The sequence below is a fragment of the Helianthus annuus genome, chromosome 7, assembly GCF_002127325.2.
Source record: "Helianthus annuus cultivar XRQ/B chromosome 7, HanXRQr2.0-SUNRISE, whole genome shotgun sequence".
NCBI lineage: Eukaryota > Viridiplantae > Streptophyta > Magnoliopsida > Asterales > Asteraceae > Helianthus > Helianthus annuus.
The window spans coordinates 114442374-114459609 of record NC_035439.2 but is presented as its reverse complement, the minus strand read 5'-3'; the positions used below and the strand labels follow the sequence as shown (position 1 = coordinate 114459609).

Genomic DNA, 17236 nt, shown 5'->3' with positions numbered 1-17236 from the left:
TCAACACACTTCCTACATGATACGGGTAGTTTGTTGATACACTCTCTGCTTTCAAGACGTGAAGACTTTGAAGATCCTCCGACATTGAAGACTTGAAAGGACATCAGAGTCTTGAAGACATGAAGATCAAGGATGATCAAGGTCAAGACAAATCTGCAAACATCGAAGATCGAGACAAAGCTACAGCCAATGGGGAGTTTGTTGGTGCACTTGTGTCTGTACTTTGTCTGTATTCGGTCATGTTATAAATGATGTCTATGTTAGTCTTGTAAGTTTGACCAAGTCAACTATCCTCCTAGTTTGACTTGGCCAAACAGTTAGCTTATGAATGTAACATGTCTGGTTCGAAGGATATCTCATCGAAGGATAGTTAGATCCTTCGATGAGCTCGAAAGTTGAACCTTCGATGGATGGACCTCGACAGATCAACCTTCGAGGTCACTGTGAACCCTTCGATGGAAGTCTTTCGATCAGTATTCCTGATCCTTCGAAAGGTTTAACATCGATAGATGATCCTTCGTGACATCTATCGGATCCTTCGGTCAGACCTGCTGTGTATGGGTATAAATACCCATGCAGTGTGTTCATTTCAGATAGACAAGAGAGACACACACGCAGACAGAAAGATATACTCGAGAGATAGGGAGTGCATTCTGTCAAGAACACACACACACACCTTGAGAGTTTGCAAAACTGATTTGTAAACATTGTGCTTGTAACCGGAACCTTCATTCGTATTAATACAAGTGGTGTTAATCGGTGAACCTTTGTGTGTTTGTGTTTATACTTGTTTCATCTCGGTTTGCTTGCTAGCTTGGATTCCGCACTCGCTAGTGGGTTTGTATAACAAGGTTTAGGTTCGTCATCCTCCGAGAGGGACCTACATCTTCGCAGTGGGAAACTCGGTGAGATTGCTGGCAAGTGCTGGTTCAATGTTTTGAATAAGCCATGAAAAAACAACCATGTCATCTTGCTCCCATTGCTCATAAGTTTCATCAGTTGGGTTTGGAGGGTTTGTGGTTAAATGTTTCAGTAGCGCTTTTGACTTACCGCCTATGGCCACCCGGATCATCCGGGTCCATAGAGCATAGTTTTGGCTATTGAGTTTGAGGTTTATCTGTAGGTTATCGGATAATTTTGGATTTTGGGGCTGGGGATTTTGAGGATTGAATCCATCCTTAAGCAGTTTGGCTAGTTGGATGGCTAAATCCGAACCAGTGTTACCGTCTCCGGACATGGCAGCTGGTTTGGAAGATTGAAACAAAGAGGCTAGGTATATGATGAGCAGGTTGGTTTAAGAACCATGCTCTGATACCATGATATCGAGTATAGAGAGAAATGAGAAAGGTTTTTATGATTGATTACTTGATGTATTACACAGACAAACAACCACTATTTATAAGCTATACAAATGTGTATCTATGGAAAGAAAGCCTGTCATGGGCTGTGATTGAGAAGCCAGGAATGAAAAAAAAGGAGCCTTGATTTACGGGAGATGATGCCAATCTTTGACTGATCCCAAAAATGAAAAATATTTTCCTCTTTTTATCAGAGCACCACTGCTGCCATCGACTAACTTCTATGGCGACCAAGGACAAGCGCCACTGCCGCCATCTACTACTTTCCATGGCGGCCAAGGACGAGCACCACCATCATCAACTAACAGCACAACTGCCGCCATTCACTAACTTCTATGGCGGCCAAGGACAAGCGCCACCATCAGCCACTAATTTCTATGGTGGCCAAGGACCACCACCACAAATGGGGTACGAATTTCAAGAAAATTTGGCTTCAGGTTACTCTCTAGATGATAAATTAGTACAACAAACTAATCAGTGGCGGTGCTTGAACAAATATATAGGGGGGCCGAAAGTCACAGGACCCATAAATTTTTGAACATGACTGATTTACCCTCCAGTTAACCATTGCAACAAATTCTAAAGGTTTAATTCTTGTTTGTTTACTTGCATATGAGTTACACATCAATAAGATTTCATACAACACTTATTTTGATAACATTTTGTTAGAATACACAACATAGATTTCATGTCAACAATTATTTTCATATTTCAAGCAACAATCTCAACAAAAGAAAGTAACATACGAAACGGGTCAGCTCTTGAGCCCAGACTCGATCTTTTCAATAACATCCGCACTAGTTTTAAACGATTCAGCCAAAATCCCCTCGTAAATAGTACTATTAAACACACTATTAGCAATGGACTGCGTCCCAGCACTCGCGCTCCCAAAAGCAGAAACCGCCAAAGCGGGTTCAGTACCATTAGCGTTATACTGATAGTGAACAAGTCCTTTAGGGAACACAAACATGTCACCCGTTTCAAGTTTCTGACTGAAAAGCGTGTTGGTTGTGTCAACAAACCCGACTTGTAGTGAGCCCGCAATCACAAACAGAAGTTCAGTGGCCCGAGGGTGGATGTGGAGCGGGTTAAGAGACCCCACGGGGAACTGAAGAATAGCATAGGATACACTTTGACCGAGAAGACCTGGGAATTCTTTTAAGCTAGCTTTTATAACTGTAAACTTTGAAGGGTAGGTGGTATTAACGATTGATCGCACCCCTGTGTATGTGAAATAGCTTGCGTCTGTTGCAGTCGTCGTGTTTGGTGGTAACACATAGTCGGTTAGGATATCAGGGTCACTAGCGAACGCTACTTTAACCAAAGTAAAGGAAACAAATGCAATGAACAAAAATGTTGTTATCACCGATGCCATTGAAAGTTTATGAGTTTTGATGATGTTGATGTATGATGAGGGTGGTTTCTATTTATAGTAACTTGTTTTAACAGATATATTAAGTAGGTATTCCTAGGAAATGTCAATCGGGTTTGTTGTTTTGCTGTTTAATGAGCATATACTTTTGTGTTCTTGAATGATGTATTATGTTGATCTGAACATACAAAGAAACAACTGTGGTTTCTTGTATTCTATCTTTTATTAGTTTTTTACGTTGATGGTTTGTTTAAGGGGATTCTGTTGATTTTCTTGTTTATGCAAAGTATATTTTTAGTTTTTTTTTTTTTTATTGAACGGCTATATTTGTTGTTTTCTCCAGTGACAACCATAACCACCATTAATGGTTTTCTTTCTCCACCATCATTAGTGTCATAGTGTGGTAACTAGTATGACATAAATAATAATCTAAACCTTCAGATAAAAATATATAGTATTGTGTATTCATTAAAACTAGAATTTTAACAACTTTCAATTTGTTTGGCTTGTTTGACCCGTTTGACTTATTTCCTTTAGCTGAGTTCTTTTATTTGACCCGTTAAGATAAAATTATGAGTAAATTACAAAAATCGTCATTTATGTTGACACCAGATTGCAAAGTGTGTCCTCTGTCTTCAAAAATTACAAAAAGTGTACTCAATGTTTGCAAACCCTGAACGTTATGTCCTTTAGCCCTAACTCAATTAGTTTTCATGGTTAAATCTGACCAAGTGGCATGGCCGGCCCAGGCCCACGTATTTTGAGGCGTGGGCTTTGGGCCTCCATTTTATTAGGGCCTCCATTTTTGAAAAATATCCAGGGTTCTTGGGTGTTTGTTTAATATAATAACCTTTATACATTTACACGTGGAAATCATGACTCGTTCATCAAACAGAAGTTGATTTGGGTAACTTTTGTATTCGATTTGGGTCTACTCATATTAACAAACGATTAAATTTAGATCTACAAAAATTCCACAATGAGTCAAAATGGACCACTCATATAAAACGGGTCAAAATAGACCAGTACCACCCACAAACACTGCTGCCACCTATCACCACTAGCCTATTTTGGCCCGAACGCAATTAGACCCAAATCCATTTTGACATATCACACAACCCGCTCGTAAATCAATCAGAATCAAGACCTAAACACACCCAACTTCTAGACAACAAATAATAACTATATTACTCAAAATTAATAACAATACAAAGTATATCAGAAAAAACGTAATACAAGAAATTTAAAAATTGCATAAATTTAAAAAACGTAATACAAAGTATAGCAACCTTCAAACTCACATTTATTCATTCAGTAAGCAGCCAACAAGTGCAGATCCATCTTCAGTCCTCAAGGCTTCTAAAAACCAAAAAAAAAAAAAAAAACATTTAATAGTAAGAATTAAGAAACCTGATACGAATTCCATACACACTCACAGACTCAATCAGGTATCCCAAAACAGCTAGATAACATTCGGCACATCTATACTACATTATAATACACAAAAGTAATTACAACTTTTAAAACATACAGTAAAATCTTTGACCCCGCGAATTTTAAACGGCAATATTTAAAAAAAAATGCTACATCATAGGAATGAGCATTTTATTCTGTAACAATTTTTTTTAAATTAACATGTTAAGTGATTACCGGCACCTTCGCATCACGCAGGAATCAGGACCCATGTAATTATAATTAATTCATAATACCTTGTCAGATTTGTCCTTATCGGTTTTCTCTTTCTCTTCCAGCTTTTGTTTCTGTTTCTCCAGCTTCTCTTTCTCCATTTTCTGCACACCAAATCAATCAATCATTCAACAATCAACAAACCAAAATTCATAAAACTGAACACAAACATACATTATACCTTCACGTATAGATTCTCACGTGCACGTTCTTCATCTTCGAGCACACGGCCGCCACCTTGATCGCTTAGAAAACGACGAGCTGATCGTGCATTCGACAAGAGAGGATGTGCACGTGAGATTATTATGGATCTCATTGCCATTGTTGATGTGAATACTATTAGGAATGTGTTTGAATTTTCATTAATTCAAAAGAGTGTGTTTTGATGAATTGGTGGTTATTGAGTGTTTGGAGGTTGGTTACCAAAAGAGCGGGTCAACAGAACGGAGTGTGTGTTTTTTTTTTTTTAATTATTGGTTGTAATTAATTTATTCAAATTATATAAAAATCATAGAATAAAAAAAAAACTTTATTTGGTTGTGTAACTAAATGACTAGATGGTTAAATTATAAAAAAAAAAAAAAAATCAGAGAATAAAAAAATTAATTTGGTTGTGTAATTAAATGACTAGATGATTAAATTATGAAAAATAATGATTGGAATTTGGAAGTCATCTTCGAATATCTATTGGATTAAGATAACTCGATATACAATGATTAAATTTACCTTGATCACTCTTCGAATATCTACTGGATTAAGATAACTCTTTGTATATTATACATAAAACAAAATTATTGAATATCAAGTAACATAGAGAAAAAAAACAAACAAATAAATACCGAAGTCATCTGACTCGGTACACATATTTGGTCCACCCTAAGTATGTCCTTACCTCTAAGGACGTCAATCATGTTGAATCTGTAGACCAAGTTATTCAATCTAAACATGACCCAGATATCTATCCATGTCAAAATTCAAAAACATCCACCCTACATAGACACACTTAAAATGGTGTAACCCAAAGACAATTCATTTAATTCATTTGTCTAAATGTGTCAAAGGAGTTGAGGGGTAGTAATCAAACCATAAACGTGCTAATCGGGTTGGTGGATTATTATCAATGGGTGTCATAAATGGGTTGGTGGGTTAACTTGTTTTATTAAACAGCTTAAGCAAGTTAGCCCAAACACGACCCATAGTAGATATACCAACTCAAAACCTGGTTATTTTTATGTCGTGTTTCACGTTGTAAGTAATAAAACCGTCTCCCCTGCTTACCTCTATGTAAGATTAGCCTCGCGCGAAGGTACATTAAAAGATCTCAGTTGCAGCACAGTTGCTCATTTATAACATCAAAATTCTAAACTAGCATGCTTTTACTTTAGTCATTCATAATATCAAGTCAAACATCAAAGCTTAAAGATCAATAGTCAATTACAATGCCAACCATCATAATAAGAAGTCATATGACACACATGAATAAAACACACTTGCAACATTTTAGTATCAGCATACATTAAAAGTCAACATGACAGCATCAGTGGACTTGAGAACTGAGATACAAGTTAACCAAATTTCATAAAATTACTTAGATATAAGGTGACCTCAATTCTAAGGTACATAGGCAGGTTAGGTTGACCCGCCCTTAACGGGTCACTTTTTTTCTTATATTAAAATACATTTACGGCTCCCATCAGTTAATGTGATTTGAGACCAGCAACAGAGGGCGCGCCACCTCGAGTTTTCTTCACGTAGCTCACATAATCGTCATAGTGCATTGTAAATAATGTGCTCTGGTAACGCGTTAGTTGGATACGCTTCCTAACTGATTCAGTTATGGGGCCATTGTAACCAGCTTTCCTCATCAACGAGTCGATGGCTTCTATCTTTGTCCAACCTGCAAAACCCAAAATATAGAAATCATGGGGATGTTGATAGTCGGTTTTAGCAGTTGCCAGTTGACTAGTCAAAAGGTGGGGCCAACGGGTCGAATACATTCGGATTAAAACATCTCATTTTTTTTGTTCATGTCAAGTAAATGGGTCAAAAGGTGGGGGCAACGGGTCGAAACAAATTTTGTACATGTCAAGTAAATGGGTCAAAATTCTAAATGATTTATAACGATTTGATTTCACCCGTAATGGGGTTTTTCATTTTAATATTCTAAATGAAAAGAGAAAAGGTTAACAAAAAGCATCATCACTAAAAGCTAACCTTCTTGAGAAGCAATTTCGGGTAGGTAAGTAGCATTTCGCTTTGTATTATTGTCGGGATCGGTGAACTCGATTATAATTCCATGCTTTCCAACCTGCAAGATAGGATGGTCTCAAGAAGGGTTAGAAAACAAAATTTAAAAACCAAGACTAAGGGAGGAGAGTCTTTGTATGTATACATAAACAAAAATAAAAGAACTCAAAATAGACTTATACAATGTACAGTACCTCCCAATAGAGATAATTAGCAGCGTTTTCATAGTTAGTAAGAAGGGAAACTGTACATTGCAAGAACGGTAATTCTTTAGCTTGGATCGGTGGGAATCGCCGATCCCTTAAAGCACTGTGAGAAGAAAAAAACACATATAACATATTAACCTTCTGAGTAGGCAAATATGTAACAACCCACGAGCCCGTTATAAGCCTAAAGGTTCACATCAAAAGTATCAATTTTTTAAACAGATTATCCAAAACTGATTAATCGACTGCTAAATAATCAGAATCAGTTTCACTATACCAACTTCCAAACACCCCTTAGTCCCATAACTGTGCACGAATGAGCGAATTGCTATACACGCTAGTGTTTTAAGCTAATTCTGGTTAGTATAAAGACCTACCTGATTATAGCGTAATCCTTGAAGCCGGTTATTATGCAGCGAGCTTCCAAAGTCCCTATGCATCCACGTAAACGAGGTTCCCCGCCATTCACAGCTTTCTTCCAAGTCACAAACAGTGGGCTGAAATCACAACACTCAAATATGGCCTCCATCTGAATAAAGTTTTAATCTTTGATTGTATATATAAGTATATAACCAATTTAACAAAACTACTTATGACTATCATAAACTTTGCTACGACTACGAGTGAGAGTTAACTGAATATGTTTGTTACTTTGATAATAACTAAATTACTAAAATATCCCTCAATCTGATGGGTGCTAGACGGGTCGTGTCAGCGGGTTTAACCTAACCCGACACTAACCCGAAAATTTTCCACGAATCTAAACACGACCCGAACCTAAAAATCATGTCAGACATGTGAACCTGAACTCGACACGAACCAAAACCCGCAAATTTCGTGTTAGGTGCTTGTCGTGTTTTTGGGTCGTGTCAGACACATGAAGATGAACCTGAACACGACACGAACCAAAACCTGCAAATTTCGTGTTAGGTTCTTGTCGTTTTTTTTGGGTCGTGCCAGACACATGAACCCGAACCTGACACAAACCAAACCCGCAAATTTTGTGTTAGGTGCTTTTCATGTTTATGGGTCGTGTCAGATATTCACAACCCTACTCAATCATGATAATCAGATGCACCCAATTTATCACAAAAATCCCCCAAAAACACACAATTAGAAACATTTATCACATATAATACTTAAAACAGCAAATTAAGAAGATATATAACCAAAACAGTATGAAAACTCAACACCAATAAAACATGAAAACACAAATTAATTAAAGTAACGAAAAACATTACTGTTGACCCTCATCAAAAGCAGGCGGAGGCACTTGATCGCCGTTAAAATGCGCCACCAGGGTATCAAAACAATACACCACCATCTCCTTATTAGCCGACACCATTTCTTTAATTTTCGTTGATAATTCTCTCTGAAAATGCCGATAACACCAACACAGATATATAAATTTGTAACATATGATATTCAACCAGAATTGATAAAAAATTATACCTGATAATCGGGGAATTGGGGGTGCGTGTAATTGAAAATCAGAAGGGGTGGAGTGTTGGCTGTTGTTCAAAAGAGTCCTGATTATTGTTATTGGAGTAATGTCACCGATACCGACGAAGAAGACAAGAATGTGAAAAGAGTGAGGATTTTTGCACCAATAATTAGTTTTTTTTTTTGTTGTTTGAAGAATTCTGAATTGTTAAGTGCTGAACCAGTAAATATCTAAATCATTAAGTATTGAACTAGTAACATGTCTACACCATTAAGAGTCAGTATAATGCTTAACCGTTCAGAGGCAAATGTCTGACAAATTCAGATTAGAGGTCTTAACTATTCAGACTCAGGACAATGTTTAACCATTCAAAGGCAAATGTCTGAACCATTCAGATATTTGCTCGCAAAACAAACAATCTGAACCATTAAGGGGGTGTTTGGCCTAGCTTTTTTAACAAAGCTTATAGTTTTTTTAGCTTTTTTTTACAAAATAAGCTTAAGTTGGTGTTTGGTTTAGCTTTTTAAGGTTATGCTTATTAGCTTATATAAGCTAATTTGAATAAGCTTATTTGAAGATGGTTTTCTAGCTTATTTGAAAAACTTCTTTGTGTAAGAGCAAATTATATAAAATAAGCTATAAGCTAATCCAAACACTTAAAAAGAGCTTATCAAATGATAGAAAATAAGCTATAAGCTACTCTAAATTATAAGCACAAGCCAAAAAATAAAAGCTAGGCCAAACACCCCCTAAGTGCTGAACAAGTAAGAGGGTTGAACCATTAAGAGCCTTATTAAGTGCTAAATAAACAACCCAGTTGTTTTCAACTTTTGAATGGGTAAGTGTTGAATCAGTAAAGGTTTGAATCATTAAGGGGCTGTTTGGCAATTTCTGAATGGTTAAGCGTTGAACCATAAGAGTTCTGAATCAGTAAGTGCCGAACTAGTAAGAGGTATGAATCATTAAGAGTTAGTATAATGTTTAACCGTTCAGAGGCAAATGTCTGACCAATTCAGATTAGAGGTCTTAACCATTCAGACTCAGTATAATGTTTAACCATTCAGAGGCAAATGTGTCTGAACCATTCAGACATCTGCTCGTGAAACAAACAGTTTGAACCATTAAGTACTGAACCAGTAAGAGGTCTGAACCAGTAAGAGGTCTGAACCATTAACAGCCCTATTAAGAGCTAAACAAACAACCCCTAAATGTTGGAGTAGTAAGAGGTCTCAACCATTAAAAGTCAATATAATACTTAAGCGTTTAGATGTAAATATCTGACCAATTCAGATAAGAGGTCTTAACCATTCAGACTCAATATAATACTTAACCATTCAGACATCTACTTGCGAAACAAACAGTTTGAACCATTAAGTGATGAGTCAGTAAGATGTCTAAACCATTAAGATCTCATTTGGTCCGTCAGTAACCCTTAGGCCCATAAAGTTATGGCTTTGAGTCTCGTCCGAAGCAATTTATTCCGGGTTTAGCACTTTAGCTAGGGGGTTTTTTCAATTATGGGTTTCTTTGTAGGCAGATGGATCAAATCATCACATTGTACTCTCAAGTCAAAAATATATCCATTTGCTAGGGTGATCCCGGGTATAATAAGTATCTACTCTGCAAGAGAAAATTGGTTTTTCTTGTGTTGCGTTGTTGAGGGTGAAATTACTGAGTTGTCCTTCGGTGGTTGTGTAATTTGTTGGGGTAAGATCAAATAAAAAGTTTATTTTGCCTAAGTAGGATGAGAAAAAATCTTAACCATTCATTTTTCAAATCAATGGTTAAGATGAAAGTGTAGGAGAAAGGAGGAGTGTAAGAGTATCTTGGGAAAATCATATTTATGAACTTTCTCTCCCACATGCAAAGGCACATGCATATTCCACCCCCGTTTTTTAAACGTTCCTAACTTTTTTATACGACATTATTTTTTTCATAAAAATTTCACCGTAAAATCGAGCGTCTTTTTATCTTTAATTTGAGTACCATATTGCTATATAAAATATGAAGACTAAAAAAACCCACTAAAATGTGTTGTATTTCTATGTTGTATAACATTTTTTTGTGTTGGGTTTTTGTACTATATTTTTGTGCTAAATTTTTTGTGCTGAATTTTTTTGTCTTAAATTTTTTTTCTCAATTTTTTGTGCTGGATTTTTTGTACTACATTTTTTGCTGATTTTTTTTTGTGCTATATTTTTTTGTACTAGATTTTTTTGTGCTATATTTTTTTGTACTAGATTTTTTATACTATATTTTTTTGTACTACATTTTTTGTGCTATATTTTTTTTTTGTGCTAAATTTTTTTGTACTAGATTTTTTGTTGTATTTTAAAAAAAAAGGGTGCCACATGTCATTTTTACTCCTATTTATAAGGACCAAAATGCCCTTCATTCCTACTTATTAGGAGTGCCACATGTCATCATCACAATCCTTCTTAGCCTACTTAGGCCATCCGTAGTCATAAAGCCCCCACCCATCAATACCTAATTATTAATTTTCGTTTTTATTAATTAATTATAAAAACACTAACTAATTTTTGATTGGTCCAAACTTTGAAACCTCTCCCCCATACTTGGCGCTATATATATCACGCCACACTAATTTTTTTGTCACATAAAGCCTTTCATAATGGTGTTTGGGGCTTTATAGGGGCTTTATATGGATGCATAACGCCCTACTACACATTGTGTTACGCAAAATACACTTTTTAATGATCCTTACCCGTAATTTGTTATGTGCACTTTACATGTTTTGTTTTTCGGAAAGCTACTTTAGATGGGTCCATTGGAAGAAAAATGCTAGGAATAATGTCGTCATACAAATAAGTTTTATAAAAAAGTGGTATAAAGAACAATAGTTTTTATAAAGTGGTTTTGGATAATATTTTTTAAGTTTGTAAAGTAACTCATAAAATAATTACAAGTCTGTTATTTCACTTGTTACTTAAGTTTCTAAAGTTTAGCTTATATACTTGTTGGTTTTTTTTTAGTAGTCATTATTATGGATAATATATATCATGATTATAGTTTTGACATCGGTTATTACGACAATTGTAACATCTTAACTTTTGGTCTGTCATGCTAATAGACTCTTGTTTAAACTGTGTTGTAATTGTAAAAATTTACTTAAAATATGATTAAATGTAGAAAATTAAAATCAAAAGTATAAAATGTACTTTTTGGTATAAACTATCAATTTTATTATCACTAGTTTTGGCATAGATTGTTACTTTGTTACAATAGGTTGGTATAAATTGTCATATTGACACTTGATTGAAGACTTAAGTTGGCATCCCACAAAAATAAATCCCTTACTTTATCATATAGGTCTTGGGGTCAGCTTGTAAGAGAGAACCAAGAAAAAGAGTCCAATAAATTTTGGAAAATGGTGGAAGGAGATTTCATGATTGATGATTGGTCCTATTCATCGTGTGTCAAAGACGTAGAATATGTGGCTCGTGTTTTGGTTTGTGCAAGTTAGCTTTGATGACCTAGCGTGCGATTGAAAGATGGTTAGATATGAAGTTGTCTCATTCTAAACCTTCTTCGGATCTAACCAAGTGTATAGATATGTTTCCGACTACCAAAAAGAAGAGATCGTTGATTGAGTTTAATGTCATGTCAGCATGGTGGGTTATTTGGAAGTTCTGAGATAATATCACATTCAAGAATAATAACAAACTGTGGGATTTCATCTTCGATTCCATTGTTAATTTTTCGTATAGGTTATGATCGTGATATATGATTATTAAAAACTATTACAAATAATCTTCTATCTACTATAATAAAAGAAACCAAGTTTTGGACACGTGTCATTCATTGAAGCCATCTATTTTTATAGATAATTAATATCAATTAAAAGATAATTATACAATTAAATTTAATATAAATTTAAACAATTCATATAGGAGATAATAGAGTGAATTGCAAGTATTGTCCTTTATCTATATATTATATTTCAGGCGGTGTCATTTGTCTTTAAAATTGACGAGTTTTGTCCTTATTATTCCGAAATCTTGCATGGCGTGTCCTTTGAGCCTAATCCAGTTAATTTTAATTGTTAAGCAAAGGGTAAATTGGTCTTTTTTCTTATTTATTTTAAAAACCATTTTAAGAAACTATATTATATGTTATATATTATCATTTTATATTGTATATACAAACCCTACACACACTCTCTCTCAAGACTCTTTCTCTCACTAAACTCTTTCTCCTCTCTCTCCCTCTTCTCTCTCTCTCTCTTGTTCAAGGCAGGAAACATCCCGATGCTAGATCTGTGACGGGTCCTCGTCAATCATAAACCACCATCATCGTCGCCAACACCCATTGTTAGAGGTGACCTCGTTTAGATCTGGTTAAAGGGGAGCGATGTTGGCTGGTGGGAGCAGTGGTAGGGGTGGAGACTTGAGACGGTGGCAGAGATTGGTGGCAGGTGGACTGAGCATCCTTCTAGAGGTGAGTTGTAACAACCCGCACTTTTGTGCGTTGTTACTCTCGTTATACTCGTTACGCCTAGCACCAGAGATTCGGATCATAATGTAACTATATCGGATACATCGCTAAATCGAAGTATAACCAAATAATTACACATATTCTATGCTATTACAAGCTATTTTTTTCGTAAATAATAACACTCACGATGGTGTTGAGTGAGGACTTAATCTACCCTCCTCGATAACCGTGAGGTGTCAAAATATAAACCATCAATGCTCGCAAGGACTTTCGGGTGAGTACCATGACTCCAGCCATCGTGACGATGACGGCAATACGAGCAAGTAGTGCCCCGATAATCCTTGTGGCACATCACATCGAAGAACGCACTCGAAGGCACGCGTAACTCGATCATCGCACCGAATATTGGATATATAGATACGTATATACGACCCTTTTTGTGATTATTTATAATAAATAAATAAATAATAATATAAAAATATGAAAATGTGTAACCAAACTATCGCAACGCTTAACGATTGAAGCGAAACGCCAAAACTTAAAGCGCCGGAGGCGTTTGATCGAATGGCACTTCGATCGGACAGCCGTCCTGTTCAATCAGACAGCCGTCCTGTTCGATCGCACAGCCGTCCTGTTCGATCGGACAGCCATCCTGTCGGAGCGCCGTCCTGTCGGAGCGCCGTCCTGTCGGAGCGTCGTCCTGTCGGACAACCGTCCTGCCGGACAACCGTCCTGTCGGACAGTCGTTCTGTTCGATCGAACAGCCGTCCTGTAGGAGCGCCGTCCTGTCGGAGCGTCGTCCTGTTCGATCGAACAGCCGTCCTGTTCGATCGGACAACCGACCTATCCGACTCACTGCACCACCTCCGCTCCTCTCTTGCCTATAAATACCTTCACTTTCACATCAATAGCCTTGATGTGGAGTTCTCACTCGACCAGCACGCTTGGGGCTCTTTCCTCTCAATTTCTCGTGATTCTTGTAAGTTTCTACCTCAAATCTTGTACTTCCTTGATCTATATGCATTCCCCCACCTTTCTATCTTTCAAATTCCAAATTTTAACCATGAAATCACCAGATTTGAGGTGTTCTAGGATGATGTCATCAGGGAGTTCTTATGAACTTCAAGTGTTGGCCTCATTCCACCAAGAACAACTCAGATCTAAAGGATTTCCACAAGAATCAACAAGATTTTCACATCAGAACTACACCTAAACGCGAATAAAAGGATTGAAGAATGGTTTTCCAACTTTCTTTCAACTCTTTTACTCTAAGAGTATTCAAAAACGATGGAATCGGAGCTTAAACCGACCTTCTACTCATTCTTAGTGTCGTGTTGGTCAAAGATCTGATTCCTAGCGATGAAACAACCAATTTCGGGTTAAACAAGGGAAAACCGCCAAGAACGGCGAGTTCTGATGGAACGGGGTGATTCCCGGCCGATAGAACAAGCCGGTTCTGGTGGAATTTCAGTTGTTTAACGCGTCCCAGCAAACGTCTCGACCAAAACCACCGAAAAACTTGCAAATTGTCGAATACAGCTGGTCAGACTAGCCGATCGGACAGGCCAGCCTATCGGACAGGCCAGCCTATCAGACAGGACAGGCCAGCCTATCGGACAGGACAGGCCGTCCTATCGAACAGACCAGCCTATCAGACAGGACAGGCCAGCCTATCGGACAGGACAGGCCAGCCTATCGGACAGGACAGGACAGGCCAGCCTATCGAACAGGCCAGCCTATCGGACAGAATAGGCCAGCCTATCGGACAAGACAGGCCAGCCTCTCGGACAAGCCAACTTATCGGACAGGTATCGGACAGGACAGGCCAGCCTATCGGACAGGACATGCCAGCCTCTCGGACAGGACAGGCCGGCCTATCGAACAGGCCAGCCTATCGGACAGGACAGGCCAGCCGATCGGACAGGCCAGCCGATCGGACAGGCCAGCCGGTCGGACAGGCTAGCCGATCGGACAGCCCCTCCGAACGGGCCAGCCTTTGATCTAATTATCATCCGTTTTCGTGTATTCCGTTATCATTTGACGCGCTATCCAATACTCATGAAATTAGTCTGAAATCAGGGCATTCTCAGGCATTATCCCGTCAATCCAACCAAATACGCCCTGTGAGTATACTTGACCCCTTTTTATCGAATTTTGGGTGTAACATACGTTCCTTATAAATCGAACCTATCAAATGAATGATTTAATTAGTAAACTTTTCACTTGCGAATAACTGTTTGCATAGATATACGTGATGCTAGTTGCATGTATGCTAGGACTTATACTCGTGACGTCCCACCACGACTAGTATAGTAATATTGCGCCCGACGGGGTCTAGTTATGCCATCGAAGAATCGAGCATCGAGGACTTAGCTGGTAGTATCAGTTTTGTGAGTATATATGTCGTGTATTACGTTTATGCATGTGGAAATTCGCAGCACTTTTAATCTACTATACTATTACATATCAAACCTGTATACTCGCCAATACTTTTGTATTGACAATATTTTAACGTATGTTGCAGGTTTAGTCGAAGTCTACATCAAATCAAGCTAGAAAGTCTAGAAACTCACCTAAAAGCTAGGTTGTCGGATTTGAATTGTTCGAGAGGACAAGAAATCTGTGATAACTTATGTGACTGTATTGTTTGTTAGTATGGGATAACAAATCTAATAAATATTACCGCACTATAGTTGTTATGGATTCTCTTGAGCAATCTGATTCGCCTAGTGACGCGCCCCGATGATTCCGCCATCGGTTTGGGTGTGACAGATTGGTATCAGAGCCATAACTATAGGGAATTAGGCAAGACTCGACCTAGTCCGGGTCGACGTCTTAGAGAATGACCTAGTCTATAGTCTAAGCACCCACAGGCTGCCTCGTACGAACCCAGTGGGGTTTGTATTGCGCCTACCTAATGCTTTCGATCGGAATTGCAAAGACTACGACTTTGTGTGAACCCCGCATACTACAATTTCACACAAAGAAGCCTTTTCTAAGGCTGAAATACTACCTAGCCTTTCCTAAGGCTGACACAATACACATGTTTTCGAAAATACTCGCATCTCACAACCGAGTGATCCAGTCGAGACCAGGTGTGAAAACCAATAACTCTCGATAGGATTGCTCACTCAGCGCATTTTTCTAGCACGAGAATCTTTCGTTGAGTTAGGAGTGACATCCATATCTCGACGAAAGCCTCCATTTCGAAATTCTAGTGGAGCTCTCGGATTCATTCGATGAGCACAACCACAACTGGGAACGAAACCGTTAAGTCAGGGGTGAAACCCGTACCTTAATGAGCCGTTCCACTCCCTAAAATATTTTTCAAAAGTTCTCACCAGGGACTCGACCATCACAATGACTTGAGCCACGCGATGACTAGGAGGACGAATGCCATGAGCTGCATCCCAGTGGAAGCATAAATCTTCAAAGTCAACGCGTGTACACAAACTTGTTGGGCATGATTGGGTTACCTTGGGCAGTCGACGCCTAAACACCCGAGGCACTCCGAGTACTTTACTAAGCCTACGATTCACTGGCCTTACATTTCGATAAACTTAGCCACATTTGTGTGTTTAACTACGATTTTTCGCTCCCTATTTTACAAAACGCACAACTCGCACAGCCATCGCAATCCAAAACAAAGACCGAATGTTCGCAACAAAACTAATGTCTAAATTGTCCGAATTCCTCCCGCATACTCTCTCTCTATCTCTCTCAACGCGCCCTCGCGCATTCTAAACCGTAATAAATGCGTATAAATATAAACTACAACTATCTATATCTAAGTACAATCAAAACATTGTGTGAGAGTCTAGGAAGTTTCGTATCTCCTATGTGGCTCCTAGGTGAAGTTTATTTATATTGCACGTTACAAGTTTCGATCGCGCTTCATCGCATCGTAAACTCAAAAATCATTATGATCGAATCTCATTCCAAATCTATCTGTCTAAATGCCTTCCAACAACTCTGCCTCGAGACGAACAGCTAGGAGAAGAGCCAAACGAAGCGCCGATAAGAGGATTGCCTCGCTTGTGACCAGGGAAGTGGTCAAGCTCATTCCTCAAATTATCGCTCAAGTGCACTCTCTCAGTAACTCTCGAGCCACGAAGGACTCTAAGACGGAATCGCCGCAACCGACTTTTCTCTACAAACACTTCAAAGCCTGTGACCCGATGGAATTTACAGGTGAAGGAGGTGTGACCCAACTGCTCTAGTGGTTCGATTCTATCGAAGTCACCCTTCGACAAAGTGGGTGTCCCGATAGTTTCCGTACTACTTGTGCTACCGGAGTATTTCAATCGCGAGCACTCGACTGGTGGACCGCCGAACGCAACAAACGTGGGATCTCCGCAGCTTACGCCCTCTCTTGGGACGAGCTGAAGGAACTCATGAAGGAAGAATATTGTCCCCCTCACGAAGTTCAGAAGCTAGAAAACGAATTTTGGGAAATCAAGCAAACCGA

General features: G+C 38.3%; 3 protein-coding genes across 3 annotated transcripts; all 3 read right to left on the bottom strand.

Moving 5' to 3' along the window:
- Positions 1-1918: 1918 nt before the first annotated feature.
- Positions 1919-2733, bottom strand: LOC110866642 (germin-like protein 9-3). Its single transcript, XM_022115783.2, has one exon. It carries the CDS (start codon positions 2731-2733, stop codon positions 2113-2115), a length of 621 nt encoding a protein of 206 aa, XP_021971475.1. The 3' UTR covers positions 1919-2112.
- A 1159-nt stretch (positions 2734-3892) lies between these two features.
- Positions 3893-4816, bottom strand: LOC110866641 (ATPase inhibitor, mitochondrial). The gene is made up of 3 exons (XM_022115782.2): positions 4598-4816; positions 4440-4520; positions 3893-4089 (listed from the first exon to the last, which is right to left on the bottom strand). Exons 1-3 carry the CDS (start codon positions 4736-4738, stop codon positions 4081-4083), a joined length of 231 nt encoding a protein of 76 aa, XP_021971474.1. The 5' UTR covers positions 4739-4816; the 3' UTR covers positions 3893-4080.
- Positions 4817-5832: 1016 nt separating this feature from the next.
- On the bottom strand, positions 5833-8481 carry LOC110868224 (uncharacterized protein At2g38710). Its single transcript, XM_022117342.2, has 7 exons — positions 8322-8481; positions 8111-8241; positions 7247-7366; positions 6858-6972; positions 6631-6724; positions 6124-6313; positions 5833-6074 (listed from the first exon to the last, which is right to left on the bottom strand). The coding sequence occupies exons 2-7, from the start codon at positions 8212-8214 to the stop codon at positions 6062-6064; spliced, it is 636 nt and encodes a 211-aa protein (XP_021973034.1). The 5' UTR covers positions 8215-8241; positions 8322-8481; the 3' UTR covers positions 5833-6061.
- Between the last annotated feature and the right edge of the window lie 8755 nt (positions 8482-17236).